The sequence below is a fragment of the Hipposideros armiger genome, unplaced genomic scaffold (assembly GCF_001890085.2).
Source record: "Hipposideros armiger isolate ML-2016 unplaced genomic scaffold, ASM189008v1 scaffold_84, whole genome shotgun sequence".
NCBI classification, from domain to species: domain Eukaryota; kingdom Metazoa; phylum Chordata; class Mammalia; order Chiroptera; family Hipposideridae; genus Hipposideros; species Hipposideros armiger.
In genome coordinates this window covers 1602622-1620199 of record NW_017731434.1, presented here as the reverse complement: position 1 = coordinate 1620199, position 17578 = coordinate 1602622, and the positions used below count along the sequence as shown (strand labels likewise).

At 38.5% G+C, this 17578-nt stretch overlaps 1 protein-coding gene across 1 annotated transcript in view; it reads right to left on the bottom strand.

Annotated features, from left to right (window-relative positions):
* Window positions 1-6561, bottom strand: part of ACADM (acyl-CoA dehydrogenase medium chain) — a 29309-nt gene extending 22748 nt beyond the window's left edge. The window contains 6 exon segments of the mRNA XM_019644061.1: window positions 1182-1262; window positions 1884-1984; window positions 2579-2648; window positions 2756-2853; window positions 4825-4912; window positions 6433-6561. Of these exon segments, the coding sequence (XP_019499606.1) occupies window positions 1182-1262; window positions 1884-1984; window positions 2579-2648; window positions 2756-2853; window positions 4825-4912; window positions 6433-6462 (468 nt within the window). The 5' untranslated portion in view covers window positions 6463-6561.
* Window positions 6562-17578: the final 11017 nt, after the last annotated feature.

Here is a 17578-nt window from a genome sequence, read left to right as displayed (position 1 = left end):
TTCATCTATTGAGTAACATCTGCTATTATTCAGTAGAAAGTAGAAAATATACACTAAACCTTTATTAATTCAGAGGTTAGAATAACTTAGGGACTATAATGAATGTGTTTTTACATATACTGAGGTATTAATATTAAACAAAACTGCCAAGGAAATGTTTAAAATACCTGAACTGCTTTTAGAGTGTGATATTTTAGAAATACATATTTATAACTAACAAGATAATTACAAATGTTCTTATCAGTGCATTAAGACACCTTTTCCTAAGAATCCCTATGCTACAATTTTTTAGCCTATTTCTAATATTATGTATGTACAGGAAAAGAATCTAAATGTTTCACACAATATTTAGACAATACTGAGAATGAGTCTAATAAACTCTCATTTGCTGAAAAAATTACCAGTTAACTAGGAAATATATATAAATGTCTTTATTAAGCAGTTTGCCCAAAATTTAGGTAACTTAAATAAATAAAAATATTTGTTTTCAAGTATTACTTTTTACTCTTTCAGGCTAATTTTCATAATTAACGCAAAACTAATAATTTACCCTATTTTGGCATCACAGTTACACCCTAGATTAAAATCTGTTCGACTAATAAAAAAAAAATTCTTAAGTAAAAACATGTTCAGAGTATGTATGTACTCAGTATGTATGTGTATGTATGTATAAAAATATCTTTTTTAAAATATCCAATTTAAAAATTTGTTGAGTAGCTCTCAGGGAATTAAATAAAATCTACAAATATTCTCCCTAAGTTATTCATTCAACAAATAAATTGATATCTTTTCAGTCACATTAATTTATTAGTTCAAACGACGACTAGTTCAATCACCCACTGTCACACATTCAATCTGAACTTGTGACACATCCACTCAGTTCCTGAACTGCAGAGTGCTCCATCAAGCAGATATTTCTCTTCTGGAGTAAGCTAGGGGATTATTTTGACCTTTTCTGGCACCACAGAAACATCAGAAGTAGATATCTTTCTCCTGGAAATATGTAAGAGGATTATTATGACATTTTCTTGGCATTCCAGAAACATTACTGACCTAAATATGTTGCTAACTTTTGTGTTAATGTGTTATTGCCCACTCTATACATATAGATTGAAAAGGAGAAATGGCACCCTTGTTCCCTTCTTTAAATGTGCAATAAAGTAGCAGCTGCACATACTCACACACATCAATGGCTCCTCAGTCATCCTCCCCAAATACTTCTTCTGCTGTTGATCATTTCCAGCAATAATAACAGGCATTTCCTACCAAAGAGTAGTGACATTAAAAACAAGCTATTTTTATTAGGTATGTAAATTCAGAGATACTATAATTTAAAAAAAGAGAACTGTTTTCCCCCAATGGCTAAGTCCAAACAACTGGCCTTTATTCGAACTCTAAGTTAGAGAGCTAACCAATGAGGAAATAAATCTGTTAATCCAAGTATTTTCATAAAATTAAGTTATATGGGTCTTGGTATGTAATATGTAAAAATCTACTGTAGTAAAATGCACAAATAAACAATTAAATTTAAGATACATAATGCATATATGATCAGGCTACCTAAAAACTGCTCACCAAATTTCAACACTGCCAGCAGTGGCAGCAAGCCATCCTGAATTCTCGTTTTGGGCCTTGCTCTTACCTAAGAAATGCCACTGAAGCAGCAGCCAAAGTATTACAGTGTTCCCACAAGGGAAAATAAGGCTCCAAGTACCCGACACAAGGTCAGAACAATGAACTCTTGGAATAAGACATCCAGGCTTCACTGAAGAATCCTGAGTTCCTTTTTAATTTAAAGAAAACTGTGTTCCACCAACTAACCTGAGCTAGTAGTACTGTCTCATTAACAACAGCTTACTTAGGCAATTTTCTAAGTAACTTACCCCCAAAGAATTTGCTTCAATAGCAGTCTGAACTCCTGTACACCCATAAGCCAATTCTTCAGTAATTAAACAGGCATCAAAACTTCCAAGTCCAAGACCTCCTACAGTATCAAAATGTTTTAAGAGCATAACATGTAGTACATTTCAACTGAAATAAAAGTGAACTATTTTAATTACTCCCAACATCTATAACCCAAGAAACTAAACATGTATTTTGGCTAGCACAGTAACAAATTATACTTCTCTAAATAAAAGTTTTGAAAATGTCAAAAAATTATCTTGCTATTTGTAATCTGGACCCGTCTTCCTGTTTCAACTTAATTTTGCAAAAACTTGACTCAACTCTAAAACTTTGACCCTTTGACTTGACGAAAGGAATGAAAACCTCACAGAAAAAAAAGTCTTAATAAAATGTAAAATCAAAGGTACAATTAAAATGCAAAAACTAACTCTAGAGAGAGAGAGATTACCAAGGTTTAGGATCAAGTTAAGATCGGAACCTGTTGTAAAGAAGGAAAAATGCCTCAAAGCGTTGAGTACAAAGCTTCTAAAAACTGCAAATACCAAAGTCTTAACAGAGAGACAAAGGTAGAAAGCCATTATTTAATGGCCACAAATATTTTAAAGAATGACTGAGTTTCACAATTTTTCTTGTTCATATGCATTCTAGGATTTAAAATGTGAAGCAAGCTTACCACAATGCTCTGGAATGTGTGTATTCATTAAACCAAGTTCCCAGGCTCTTTTAATTAGGGGGACAGGGTACTAAAAAAAAAAAATTAAAGAAAAAAGCCAGTTATATTTAAAATCTAGATACTTCGATTATACTGTCTTGTAAAAGATTTTTCTCTCCTTAAAATGTGTATACCTACCTCGCCAGTTTTATCATATTCTGCAGCAACTGGGATTATTTCCTCCCTGGCAAATTTACGAGCAGTAGCTTGAAATTCTTTCTGTTGTTCAGTGAATTCTAAGGAAAAGTTATTCAGAAAACATTAAAATAGGATAGTTACTTGAGGGAAAAAATCCTATTGGATCAGAATGTAGAGATTTATAGCGGAGATTTTAACCTCAATTAACCAGAAAATCAGACTACTTTTGAAATGTGCTTTTGAAATAAGCAGGATTTCACTGTATAATATACATAAATCTACAACAAAGGAGCTAGGTAGGATTTCTAGCTTTTACAAATAAGCAATAGATACAAACTTGAGTTTTTCTCTTCTACTTGGTGAGGCCAAAAACATTTTTTTAACTTATAACTTGTTCCTAAGCAGATTTATCAAATGTTTACTAACACTGAAATGAAACTATTTAAGACATGCCTGATCTCAAAAATCAATCTAATTAGGGAGATGGACTATGCTCGGTGCCCATAAACCAATAAAACTTGTTCCAAAATATCACATAAGAATATCAATACCATAATTTCAATTTCACTCCTGCTTTAAACTCATATTTAGTTTATAGATTAGCAAAAAGCAACTGGTAAAAGTAGTGGGAAGGTTTCTCTGCTATAAAGCTCTGCTATAAGGATATAATAAGTGGTGTCCAAACAATTCAATTACATAAAATATGGTATTGTGTTATTATAAAATTAATGAAATAAATATGATGGCTGGACTGAGGACAGGAGCCAATGACCACTGCATTTTTCCACACTATCACAGGGTTTTAATGTGCTTGCATCCAACCTCAAAGAACAAGTAAAATTTAAAAGAGGTATAGGATATTTTGGACAAGAATAATGAGAACAAAAGAATGTTTAAAGATTATAGTAGTAATTTTTATAGGGATGTGAAATATAAAATACAAGACATTCGAATTTTGATGTTGAACTAAATACCTAAAACTAAATTTCATTTGATAGATAAGGAAATAAAAGCCCAAATTGAGGAAATGATAGCCCCACAGACTTACAATGAATTAGCAGTAAAAATACTATATTTAGCTTCAGTTCAGTGTTCTCTGCTTCACAACTTTACTTCTAAAACTGGGTCCAGTCAACATCAAGGTTATGGGTGGGGAAAGCGTAAGGGAGACAGGGATTTATTATGTATTATTTGAGAACCTAGGTCCAAACACTATGTGCTAGGAACTTTGCATATATAATTGAATCTCCAAATAAATCCTGTGTTGTAGATATAATCCCTGTTTTATACATAAAGAACCAAAAGAAATTGGTCATAGGTGTTACCCTATTCCTTTACTTGAGCTTCATAATCTCCCTCCTAAATACTTGTATCTATCTAATTCTCTGTCACTCAGCAAACCACCATTTCTCCTTTCAATTGGGTCTCTTACAATTGAGTATGAATCAGTATGTGACAAACTGAAAAAAAGACAGTAATCATACTAAACCTATGCTAATCTGAATAAGGAATTAAGAAGATCCAGTGCCCCATAGTGCTGTCCTTATATTGCTTGAAATTTTTCATTTAATTCTGTTTAAAAAAAAAAACTTTATAAGGGGCTAACAATAAAAAAATAACATAAAAAGCAGAAACAATAACCCTGGAGAGCTCTGAGTTTGTCGTTTGTACCTGGGTCACAGTTAATTATCTCAGCTGTCTTTTAACTATTTTCTGAAACCAAGTGAACTGGGAAAATGGGTTTTTAACTAGAGGACAGGTAATAATTTTGAAGCAGGAAGCATTTTAGGAGGCAAAGGATGCTAAAATAGAAATTAACATTTCAAATTTCTTGCCCAGGGCCTTCATTTTAAAGAGAAGAAGAGAAGGAAAATCGTATTCTTCTCCCCTCCAACACCACATGGCTCCCTGATCACAGAACATCTACTAGTACCAAAACGGCAGTTCTGATATATTATGGCCAGGTTACTAAGTTTGTTGGTAAACATAGTCCAGACAAATACACACACAGAGCTGCATATATAGAACAAGTATAAGTTTAAAGTCAAAAGACAGAACAAAACACATACCAAAACTAAATCCCAACCGTGGTTCATGTTTTAGGGCAGCTTTTGTATGTTGTGATCTCCAGTCAAAACGAGTAAGACTTCTCAGGACCTGTAAAAAACAATATTAATAAAATAAATTTAAGTTAAACATTAAATAAGGGAATACTGACAATTATGAGTACAGCAACGTGACCTTATTCAAGAGCATAGTTTAAGTCATTACTTAGATGCCTTCAACTACAATTTAATTTCTATATTAAATAAACCAATTACCAGATATTTAAACACCTATCATAATGGAGTTTTGTTTTTTTTTAAGCAATGAAAATAAAACTAATCAGTAGTATTTGCACTACTAAAGTGGAGTGTTTCCAAGGCAAATAGTCAGGGATAGCAGTAGACTCAGGACCACTGTTCTGGAAATCTGACCTACAACCTCTGAGACATTTGTGATTGAGGAGCTGAGGTGAAGGGACACAACAGGATGGTATTGCGCTGTGTGCACGAGTTGCATTCTCCATCGACTTTGATACCCTGTCTCTGTGAGCCTCACAGGTATGCCTCTGGAAATCTCCCACTAGGAAGATCTCGTTTTCTAAAATACCTCACTCTACTAACAAAACAAATTAACCTAAAACCATGTTCTGTTTTTTTCATTTCCCATATGCCATTTTCTGCTGTTGTCTACAAGCGTTCTTTAAAACCCCCAATTTCTGCCTTCAGAGTCAATTAACTTATACAGCAATGACAAATATGGGGCAGCAATCCATGAGAATTAGTCTAAATTCTAAAACTGCTACTTTTTTGGTCAAGGGCATAACTTTCTTCACTTATTTAAATAGCAGTCATGTGACAATGTATCAATATTTAAGACAATGACTAAGACAATTTACAAAACGTGTGACACAATACTAGAATATATAGACAAGCTTCAAAGAGTATTCTACAGCCGGCTTCTTTTTTTCAAACGTATGTAACGTGGAAGTAAACTCCATATTGCAAAACCAAAAGCGCATTAAACATATTAAGTATCCAAAGGAGCAACGGCTCCATTTTCCTTTTCTAGTGCCTTCGCAGGCACCCAAGATAAGATTATCTGAATTCTGCACTTCCTAGCATACATCAACTGCAGAATGACATTTACTTTAAGATTTCCTTCTTGGGCTAGGGATAAAGAGCGGGTAGACGAGGTTTTCTCGGCGAGATACTATGCCCGTTCAGCAAAAACACGGCTCTGAGGTTCTGCCTAATTCAGAGACAGGTTCACTTAGGAAAAGGATGAGATTCTCGGGGAAAATATTTGGAGGTTCCCGAGCCAGAGAAATAAGAATATTCCAAAAAGTGGACGCCACTGTATAGGGACAGTTGCCGAGAGGATAAGGGCAAATCAAAACCCGGGATGAATTCTGTCTCATGGAAAGAGGAGGGGGTAGGCGTGAAAGCCAGACCAAGGTCCAGAATCCCCGCCCGCAGCCACCCGCAGGGCGCGGAGGGCCACAGCACCCCGGCGCAGGCCCCTGCCTCATCACAGCTTCCTAGCGTCCGGGCCATGGCTACTTTCCGCTCACGCCCCACTTCCTAAACACCCCCAAGCTCCCCAGCCCCACCCAGCCCCGCTCTCTCTCTCACCGCGCTGCTTCGCCTAAACAACACTGCCATGTCGACTCGTCGTCGGATTACTCACTCTCACCTACTCGGCAGAACCAAAACACTGCAGGGCTGCCCGTGAGCGGGAGACTTCGCACCCGCCTGTCCCCGCCCACCTTACCCGCCCACCTTATCTCGGTGGGCGGGGCCGGGGGAGGGGCGAGGTAGCCGAATGAGAGGGTAGGAAGGAACCAGGAGAAGCGGGGGCTGAGTGCTTGCTTGGGGACCTTGTATGCGATGTCCTTGCGATCTTGGGAGCGGGTTTAACGCGCTCCGGGGTTCTGACATGTCCCGAGGGGCAGTCCCCGACAAGACTTCGCTGCCATCTGGTGCGGAGTTCACACGACGGGCAAGCTGACGCTAACTAACGGCGTCGTGGGGAAGGAAGCCGGAAGGCCGCGCTGCCGCCGCACGCAGGGGCGGGGAAACGGGCGGGGCGGGCCGGGAATCTGGGTGAAAGGGCATGGCCTCTGGAGGCTTAGAGCTGTGAATTCCCTATTGCGCTTCGAACTTGACCTTTACCTGGACAAACCTGTCAAATACAAATCACTTCTGCCTTAGGGATTCAAAGTAGCACCTTTATTCTGAAACGCTGAACCTAAAGGGAAAAGATGTTTTGTGCTTCAGATCATTTAAGCAAAAGGGAATTTAATCACTTAGGTAAATACACCCTTTCAAAATATTACCAAGGCTATTTATTATTACCGAGGCTATTTATTACTGCCCACGTGCAGATATGGAGAGTGTCCTTGTACATAACGGTGCAAAATGAGCCCATCTAAATCTAGCTCGGCGAGCGAATGTTGGAAGTGAATGTCTGCCTGAAGAATTCTGCATAAAGTCACCCTCTCTTCCAATTAGACGGAGTTCTGAGATGATAACTATGATACTAACAAAGCTCGGAGGATTTGTAAAGTTGTCCAGGCTTGGATAGCTCTTCGTGAAAGCTAAAAAGCCAACAGTGTAAATGTTGCCAATAATCCCCAGGACTTTTCATTTTTCTTGCTACCATCCTAGTTTGGGCACTTTATCGCACACCCCTAAATCTTGTTACTACTTTAACTATCTTTTTTGCCTACTAAAGGCTGTCCATAATCTCATTCTAATTTAGCTGTTTAATTCCCATGTCCTGTTATTGTACTCCCCTACAAGAACCTTCCACTTTGTCCTCTGGGAATTTATAATGTGTTTATTCAGGCTGGGTAAAAGGCAGAATGTTAAGTGCTAAATTCATAATAAAAGTACCAGGGAAAGAGAACTCTACCCTGCAATCGGCAAGAAAGCCTTCAGAGAGGTAGCTAAAACACGTAATGGACTGTTAAAGATGGGTAGGGTTTGGCTACGCATTGCTTTTTTTTTTTTTCCAAGTTCTTATTCTGAACATTTTAAACACAGAAAAGATGAACAAAAAAATGTACAGAATCGCTCATATGTATATCACCTGAATTTAAAGAATGTTATTAGTTGTATTTGTTTTAATATATGTTTGTGTGTATCTGGTTGTTTTTGTTTGTTTTGTTTTTGTCAGAACCATAAATTGTAGACATTAAGACACTTCACCTCTAGCTATACATCTTCTGTGAAGACATTGTCCTATGTAACCACAAAATCATTATCATACCTAAGAAAATTAACAATTATTCTCTAATATAACTTAATATACAGTCAATATTTAGATTTCCCCAGTTGTCCCCAAAATGTCTTTTGTATGTATGGCAGGGTCCTCAAATAACTGTAATTTTGATGATAAAATGCCATAGGAACTTAACTCTTTTTTATATCAATTGACCCATGGCAAAATTGGTTTTGTTATACATCATTTCAATTAAAGTTGCAGAGCTTATCAACAATGTTAAGCAAAGACTTACTTTGCTTATCTTTTGAACCAGGATCCTATCAATGATTGCCTATTGCAGTTGGGTTTTTCTTTAGTCTCTTTTAACCTAAAAATTTTAATCTAATCCCTTTATTCCACACCCCCCCCCCAATAATTTTGATTTTTTTTAAAAGAAACCAAGCCAGTTGTCCTGAAGAATACCCTAATTCTGAGTTTTCTGTTTTATTTATTTTTGCTTCTAGACCTTGTATTTTCTATAAACTGCAAGTTACTATATGCTTGAGTAGTTTAGATTAAATATATTTGGCAAGGATACTTCTTAAGTCATACTGTATAATTTATGTTTATATCACATTAGGAGGTGTTTAATGTCAGGTTTGTACCACTATTAGTGATGTAAAATTTGATCATTTGATTAAGGTGCTGACAGGCAGTTTTTTTCTATGGTAAAGGTATATTTTTGCCTTTGAAAGAAGTAACTTATAGGATGATTCATATTTAATATCATCTTTCTCCTAAATTTTTCCCAGTGGTAGACATGTAATCAGCTCTCAATAAATACCTTTTTAACTGGGCACTGTTCCATAAAGCTTATCCCATTTTTTAGGTGAAATAAATTAAATATCTTCCCAGTGTTCCTTTGTCTCTTGCCACTTCCCTTTAACTCATGGGAATATGACATAAAGACATGCCATTTTTTTGGTTAGTGGTTCTTAACCTGGGGCCCTTGAATAAACTTAAGGCAGATCTGAGAATCCTTTGGAGTTAAAAGAAAAAAAAATTGTATGTATGCTTACGTTCCTGAGGAGAAGATCGTAGCATATAGGAAAGTAAGAGTTTATGAGTTCAGATGCCAGTAGTTTGGTAGATGTGATACAGGGAGTACTTAAAGGTTTTCTTCTGATTATTTCTGTTTCTCAATAAAATGGGAAGTAAGGTTATTGGCAGAGACTGAAGAAATGTTAGAAATTTGAGGACAGAGGAAAGAGTGAAAAATTGTGTCAGTATAGACTATTTCCTTTTTCTTCAAACTTGCTGGGAGTGAAGATATGAAAGGATGAGAAACAGTGCAGGGGTGGTAGGTTCAATGCATTGACATGCCTAGTGAGTTTGAAAAATTAACAGAACTCCACTATTGGAGAGAATGAGCTGAAAAGAGGGTAGTAGTCAGGTGGAGGAGTGCAGTTATAGTAAAGATGAGGTCTAGAGTATCATCATGAGAGTAAGTAGTTGAAGCAGAGCAGAGAACAAGGTTATTATGGGAAAGGGAGTCAAAGAACTGAGAGTCTAGCTTAATGGAAGAATCATCTCTGTGGATGTTGCAATTATTAAGAATTGTAACTGTAGTTTGAGATAAAGTGACTCTGACCCAAGTATGAAACTCTTTGTAGCATACATAATTTTTTCTCTCAGTTAAGTGGGAAAAATGATAAAATTGTAATTATAAGCTGACATATTTGGTACAAACCAGCGTTAACCTCTTTGGTACCTGATTTCTTTCTCCTCCATTCCTTTTCAAATATGTAGTACTCTTGTTCTGTTTTCCCTAGAAATGGTAATACAGCCAGGCACACTACATTGTTATCATGAAAGATGATTTCATAGAGAAGGAATTTATGTTTATACCTCCACCAAGCCTCTGGGAGTTACTTAAGGCTTTGTGAGCCCTGGCAATGAAAACTGAGTCTCTCTTTCAGTGACTCCTCTATTTTTAGAACAAAGGTCATGCTTAATAAATGTTGACCCGGCTTTAAGCACTAGATATAGCTATTTGGCTTAGATTCCAGGAACTAACCCTTATGATGAGGCTTTTCTGTCTTGAAGACCTGTTTTGTATGTGAAGGATTCATCTGTATAATTTTTAGGTGAACCTCGTGAAATGTAGTCACATTGGATTTTATTCTTAACTAGCAGGCTCAGAAATTTGAAGTGATCAGTTTCTCCCAAATAAGATCAGAGTATAAAATCAGATTCTAGTTTGGACCACAAGGAGCTGAGATTCACCAAAGGATAAAACCAGTCTTTACTGTCTAATATACATTCATCAAGCCAGAAAAGAGAGAGAAACAAGTTAAAGACAAGGGCAGAATTTCCTGGGTCCTGGGAACTGATGGAAGGATGACAAGAATGCTTGTAAGGTCAGATCTCATGGATAGTGCTTAGTAACTTTTACCTCCACAGGGAAAGGTCCTTTTGGAGCCAAGGAATAGAGCACAAGGCAGAGCTAGAGGGATGGAAGTATCCTGGGAAAATTCTAAAATAAATTGAAAATACCTCAGTACAAGCAGCAATAGAAATAGAATTCTTACTTCAACCAAAAGTCTGCCTAGCATGGTCATATAAGGTGCTGACGGACTACCTGTGGGTACCTGGCTCATGACTTCATTTCAGCATGAACTTTATCTACTAGAGATGTCAAGCACTGGCTGCTCTCCTCCTGCCTCCTGTGGGAATCTGCCCTGCCTAGAGTTTATGTTCTCCAAAGCATTTGTGTTCTGAGCTTGGTGTAAACCTTGTTACCTCTTGCTCACAGCTATTTGGACTAAGGGATGGGCACTATGACCTAAGGAAAGTCAGTTCATGAGCTGGTCAGCACGTTTTACTAATGGCATGGCACAAAAAAATTAATTTAGGAAATCAGATTGCCTGTCTTGAGAATCTGAATCAAAGAAACAGAGAAAGAGTTATTTGTTGTTGGTGGTGGGTAATCCCACCAATTAGAGAGCTCATGATGGCCATGTGGAAGTTACACGTCATGGAGGAACAGAAACTATGAACATTTAAAGCTAATGGGTAGAGAAGAACAGAGAAGACAAGTGGAGAAAAACAGGATCACGAGGAAAAAGGAAAATAAAAACCTTACATCTTCAAATAGCGATAGTTTAGTTGTTTCCAAGACCTGCCCTCCAGTCTCATTTGTCATTATACCCTGTTGTACTTACGTACCTTGTCCTTGGAGTTCTCATAAGAGTCCAGTTGTATCTTTATGTGAAAACTCCTTGAAAGAGGTTGAACAGGTCTTTGTGCCATGTTACCAGGAAAAGTAGGAACCCATTTCTTTTTCCAGGGATCTGTGCTAATCAAGCTAAATTGTGCCTAGTTACATTCTCATTCTGTAAACTTATTTGTTTCTATGCTTTTTGTCTCTTATTTAACAGCTTTATTAAGTATACTTGTTGCACAACTGCACATGTTTAAATTGTACAATTTGATGACTTTTGACATATGTATACACCTGTTGCCTTACAGCCTCATCCTCGACCGCCCCTCCACACCAGCCTCTGACCTAACAAGGTCATGAGGGAGTGTCTCAGGAAACTGAGACCCAGTGGAATGATATCAGTAAAGCTTCCTCAAGGGAGTGTCCTGGAAAACTGGGACCCGGCGGAATGATGTCGGTTATCTCCCTTAGTTCATGGTCTCAGCTGCAGCTGTACCATCCTGGGGGTTGTGTGTGGGAATACGAAGGCACAGCAGGTGTTGGAATACAGTGGGGCTGGTTGATGGAAACTGGCCTTAAGGCACTTATCACATAGACTTTAGAAAAAATAAAAAAGTTCTACCCCTTTGAAGTTTCTTAATAAAAGCTTCACGTTGGTCCAATTAGGTGCTCAGTGCCAAAGAGAGAGAACTGCCGCCCCCTGGTCTCATGTCATAAATTTATCTTTGTCTCTTTGTCTCTTTTATTTTCTTTCACCCTGCACCATCCCCTCTCACTCATCACTGCCTATGCTGTGCAGGACGCGGCATACACCTATGAAACCGTCATCACAATCAAGATAAGAAACATTTCTGTCACTCCAGAGTTTCCTCAGGCCCCTTTGTTGTTGTTGTTTTTCCCCAAAAGATTTTATTATTGGGGAATTGGTGGAGGGGAACAGACAAGTTGCTGTCCTTTTGTTCTTCAGTCTAGTTGTGGAGGGCGTCGCTTCACTGGCCCACGTTGGTATTATCATTGCGCTCTTCCTGGGAGAGGCAGTTGCTTGCCAACCATTGGATTGTCGCTCATGGGGCTCACAGCAGCTCACGGAAGAGAACGGAAGCACACGGAAGCACACACCATCTACCGGCCAGCCCCACTGCAGCCCCATTGCAGCCTACGCCATCCCTGGGAACTCACGGCAGCCCAGCTCCAGGTCGAGCTGTTGTTCACCATCTTAGCTGTAGAGGGTGCAGCATCACTGGTTCTCATATGGGATCCGAACCGGGGCCCTGCTGCTCAGAGCTGGCGTCCCAAGCCAACTCCTAACCAACACGCCACTTGGCCGGCCCTCCTCAGGCCCCTTTGTAATCCATCCTTCTTTTCATCACTGTTCTCATCTTTTTTCTGTTACTGTAGGTCAATTTGTATTTTTTTAGAATTTTATATACCCAGAATCATACAGTGTGCTCTTTCTTGGCTGCCTTGTTTCCTTTATCAAAATTTGAGATTCATTCATATTTAGAGTATCACTATTTTGTCTCTTTTTGCTGAGTAGCTTCCATTGGAAATACCCCAATTTGTTAACGGACATTTAAGTTGTTTCTAATTTGGGACTATTACAAATAAAGCTGCTATAAACTTTTGTGTACAAGAGCCAACATTAATGCAGTAGAAAATAAGCAATGGGATCAATAAAATCAAAAGCTGATTCTTGAGAAAAATGAGTAATAAAATAAGCCTCGAGCAAGACTGATAAAGAGAAGATAAGACTGCTAAAGATAAGGAAATGTTTAAACAGTTTTAGAAATTGTAAGAGATATAACTACATATTTAGTGTAGATTTTAAAATATTACAAGAAAATGCTATGAAAAGTTGTATGCCAATAAATTTAGAAACAGATGAAACATACTTTTCTAGAACTATGTAGAAATCCCTAAAAGTATATCAAAAAGAAAAAAAACTGGAATAAACCGTTTACCACCCTCCCAATTATACTACCTCCAGACAGTTTGTAATATCATCTTTGAGGGATCTAATAATCATTTTAAAACTTGCATCTCTATGTGCTTGTCAAATTGTTTCCTTGGTACATATTGATGTATTTTGTGGGTCAAAGGGAATAACATTTTTAAGGATTTTAATATAATCTCTAGTAATGTTTTACCAGTTTTACATTCCCTAGCCTTGTTAAATAACAAAAATCACATTATTCACAGTAATAATAGCAAACAATAGCAAACATCTATTAAATAATTACTATGTACCAACCACACTCAAATACTCTACAATTTACCAGATTTAATCAATACCAATTTCTTCCCAACCTTACTTATTTTTAGTCTTTGACAAGTTAATAGGTGAAAATTTGTAGCTTGTTTCAATTTGCTTGTTTTGATTAATGGTCATGTTGGACTTCTGTGTGTGTTAATTAATCTAACCTTTTGATATTTTTCCGTTAGGTAATGTCTTTCTCTTGATGTTCCTGTTCTCCAGATCATATATTCGGAAACCCTTTACATGTTGTACTTTTCAGATTTCACATTAATTTTAAAAAGATAGGGTTTTCATAATGAAATTGTAGGACATAAGATTGTCAAGTTACAGCAGGAAGGACCTTGTATTATTTTGTTGTTAACTATGTTTAAAATAGTTCCATTATTATATACATTATTTTCTGTATAGACATATTAATAATGTGGTCTGTTACTGTTTTCTGTTACTGTATGATGTGAAAAAGACTGGAAAGATTCTCTACAAAATTTGTAAGTATGTTTGGAATAGTCTGCCTGAACATATAGAATTAGTAGCAAACATGAAATTTACTTTAAGGGATCTCAGGAAGCACCATAAAGATATAAGCAGTCCTTTTCCAGAAAGTTGGGACTGAGATATAACACGAGGCTTATATGATTGCCAATCATGAGATTTGGGTAATATGGACTCAAATGATTCATAAGTTAAAGAGAGAATCAAGACAAAATACTGGAACTCTTTAACAACAGACCACATGTTAAAATCTGTCAGCAAAATTAAGAGGAAATTTACTACTTTAAATACATTTTTTAAAGAACAAAAATAAGGGAAGCATTCAATTCAAAAAGCTAAAAAAAAGAGCAAAGTAAACCCAAATAAGGTAAAAGATTCTATAGAGATAACAGCAGAAATTAATGTGGAAGTAAACAAGTAATAGAATCAACAAAATCAAAAGTTGATTCTTTTGGTAAATTATTTTTTCAGTTACAATTGACATTCAATATTACTTTATAGTAGTTTTAAGTATACAGCATAACACTTAAACATTTGTATAATTGATGCAGCAATCACCTTGATTAGTCTAGTACCCACTTGGCACTATACATAGTTGTTGCAACATTATCGACTATATTCTCTGTGTTGTATTTTACATCCCCATGAGTATTCTGTAACTACCAATTTGTATTTCTTAATCCCTTCACCTTTTCACCCAGCTCCCCAATCCCCCTCCCTTCTGGCTACCATCAGTTTGTTCTCTGTATCTATTAGTCTGCCTCTGTTTTGTTTGTTTGTTTGTTTATTTTACTCTTTGGATTCCACATATAAGTGAGATTATATGGTATTTGTCTTTCTTAGTCAGACTTATTTCACTTAGCACAATACCCTTCACGTCCATCCATGATGTCACAAATGGTAAAGTTTTATTCTTTTTTTATGGTAGAGTGATATTACATTGTATGTATATACTACATCTTTCTTATTCAATTGTCTATTGATGGCACTTAGGTTCCTTCCATATGTTGGCTATTGTAAATAGTGCTACAGTGAACAAAGAGGTGCATATATCTTTTCGAATCAGTGTTTTGGATTTCTTCGGATAAATACCCAGAAGTGGAATTGCTGGATTATCATATATAATATATATATTATATATACTATACATATTATACACTGGACGGCCACTCATGGCAGCTCACAGCAGCTCATGCCAGCTGCCGGCCATTCATGCTGGCTGCCAGCCACTCACAGTAGCCCATGGCAGCCCACTGCAGCCCTGCTGCAGCCTATGCTGTCGCCGGCGACTCACGGCAGCCCAGCTCCAGGTTGAGCTGTTGTTCAGCATCTTAGCTGCAGAGGGCAGTGCCACTGGCCCTCATATGTGGGATCCAAACCGGGGCCCTCTCTTACCAAGCCAGCTCTTAACCATCGCGCCACTCAGCCGGCCCTATCCTCATTTTTTTTGGATTCATTTTTCTTTTTGCTGTTTGTCGACTGGGTGTTTTCTGCTATCTTGTCTTCCAAATTGCTGATTCAATCCTCTGCTTCATCTGGTGTGCTGGTGATTCCTTCTCCTGCATTCTTCATTTCAGTTATTGTATTCTTCACTTCTGTTTTTTTTTTTTAATGGTTTTTATGTCCTTTTTTATGTTTACTGTCTCTTTGTTGAAGTTCTCACTAAGTTCTTTGAATATCCTTATAAGCGTTGTTTTGAACTCTGTATCTGGAGGGCTGCTTGCCTCCATTTTGTTTAGTTCTTTTGCTGGAGTTTTCTCCTGTTCTTTCTTCTGGGATGTATTTCTTTTTTTTCCTCATTTTGGCTGCCTCTCTGTTTGTTTCTATGTATTAGATAGATCTGCTATGTCCCCCAGTCTTGGCTGGTTGCCTTATTTAGTAAGTGCCCTGTGGGGCCCAGTGGCATAGTCTCTCTGGTCACCTGTACCAGGTGCTCCACTAGCATCCCTGTGTGCGTTGTGTGGCCTCCTGTTGTAGTTCAGTCTTGGTTGCTATTGGCATATTAGTGGGTGGGATTGACTCTCAGGCTGATTGGCTGTGGGGTTTGGCTATGTCCACAGCTTACAGGCTGCTGTGTGAGGAGCTTACCCCACTGAGTGGGATTCGCCCCATTGGGCTCTGGTGCCCTTTGTCTGTGCTGCTTGTGGGGCTAATTGGGTAGTACTCTGTTGTAGTCTGAAACCAACCTCCAAGTATGTTGGTTCTGGGGCCTCTTGTGAGGGGCTGTGGTGTAGGCCCAGGTCAGGTACTGTCTGTGACTGGCCAGGGACTACATAGTAAGAGCTACAAAATGATCCAAGGTTGTTTGTTCTCTCTCCTAACCCTGGAGGTGCATGGTAGAGGCCATGCTGTGAACCAAAGACATCTGCCACTAGTATTGGGCTTAGGGTAGCTCCATAAAATGTCAGGACACCCTGAGGTCTGCTGCTACCTGCTGGCTCCCTTAAGGTTCAGCCACTGATAAAGCCTCATGTAGCTCACGGAGAAAGTGCCTCTAGCACTGGGGAAGTTGAGCGAGGTGGGGCCCGAGTGAGTCAGCAGGATGGAGCAGTGGATCTCACCAGACCAATCAGATTCAGATTTCGCTGTAAGCTTAGGGGGAGGGCTCGACATGGAAAGATGGCTCCAGCCTGACGGCTGCCCAGGAGGGCACAGGGAAAATATTGACTGTCCTCCAGCCCTTGCGTTGAAGCCTCACACCTCAATCTGCTCCTCATATGCCTCTGATGCCCCCGAGTCATCGTCCCTCTGCTGGAGCCCAAGGTGAGTGCCTGTGAGTGAGTGAGGCTGTGCATGTGCCGTTTAAGAGGACGTTTGGGCTTCCCATATTGTTCCATCCCAACCAGATGGTCAGAATCCCCACTGTTTTTCACAACCAGATGTTGTGGGGGCTCCTCTTCCTGGCACCAGTACTTTGGACTGGGGTGCTTGTGGGGCCTGAGTGGAACCTCCGTGGCCGAGATATCCCTCCTGATTCTCATCTGCCACACACAGGTGTGGCCCATTTCGCATCTCCATCCCTCCTACCAGTCTCCGCGTGGCTTCCCTTTTATATTTTTAGTTATAAAACTTCTGTTCAGCTAAACTTCAGGTGGTTCTCCAGGTTGATTGTTCTATAATTTAGTTGTAATTTTAATGTGTTCGTGGAAGGTTTTTCTACTCTGCCATCTTGGATCTCTTTTCACTCATTCTTTTGGTGTTATGCAATAAACATTTAAATGTGTAGTCAATAAACACCTACTTTGTGTTAGGCACTATACAAGTGCTTGGATCCCTAGTATCAGACAATCCCCTCAGTGTTTGAGTTTCTCAACAAGACTAGAGACCAGCCCTAATCCCCAACTAGATATCTGTGAGCTATGAAACACCTTCAGTTTTAGCTGGGGCTGCTATAACAAAATACCGCAGAATTAGTGGCTGAAACAACAAACATTTATTTTTTCACAGTTCTGGAGTCTGGGAAGCCTGAGATCAGAGTGCCAGCACGTTTGGGTTCTGCTGAGGCTTCCTGGCTTACAGATGACCACCTTCTTGTTATGTCATCAAATGACCTTTTCTCAATGCTTGGAGGGAGGGAGGGAGGGAAAAAGGGAGGGGGAGT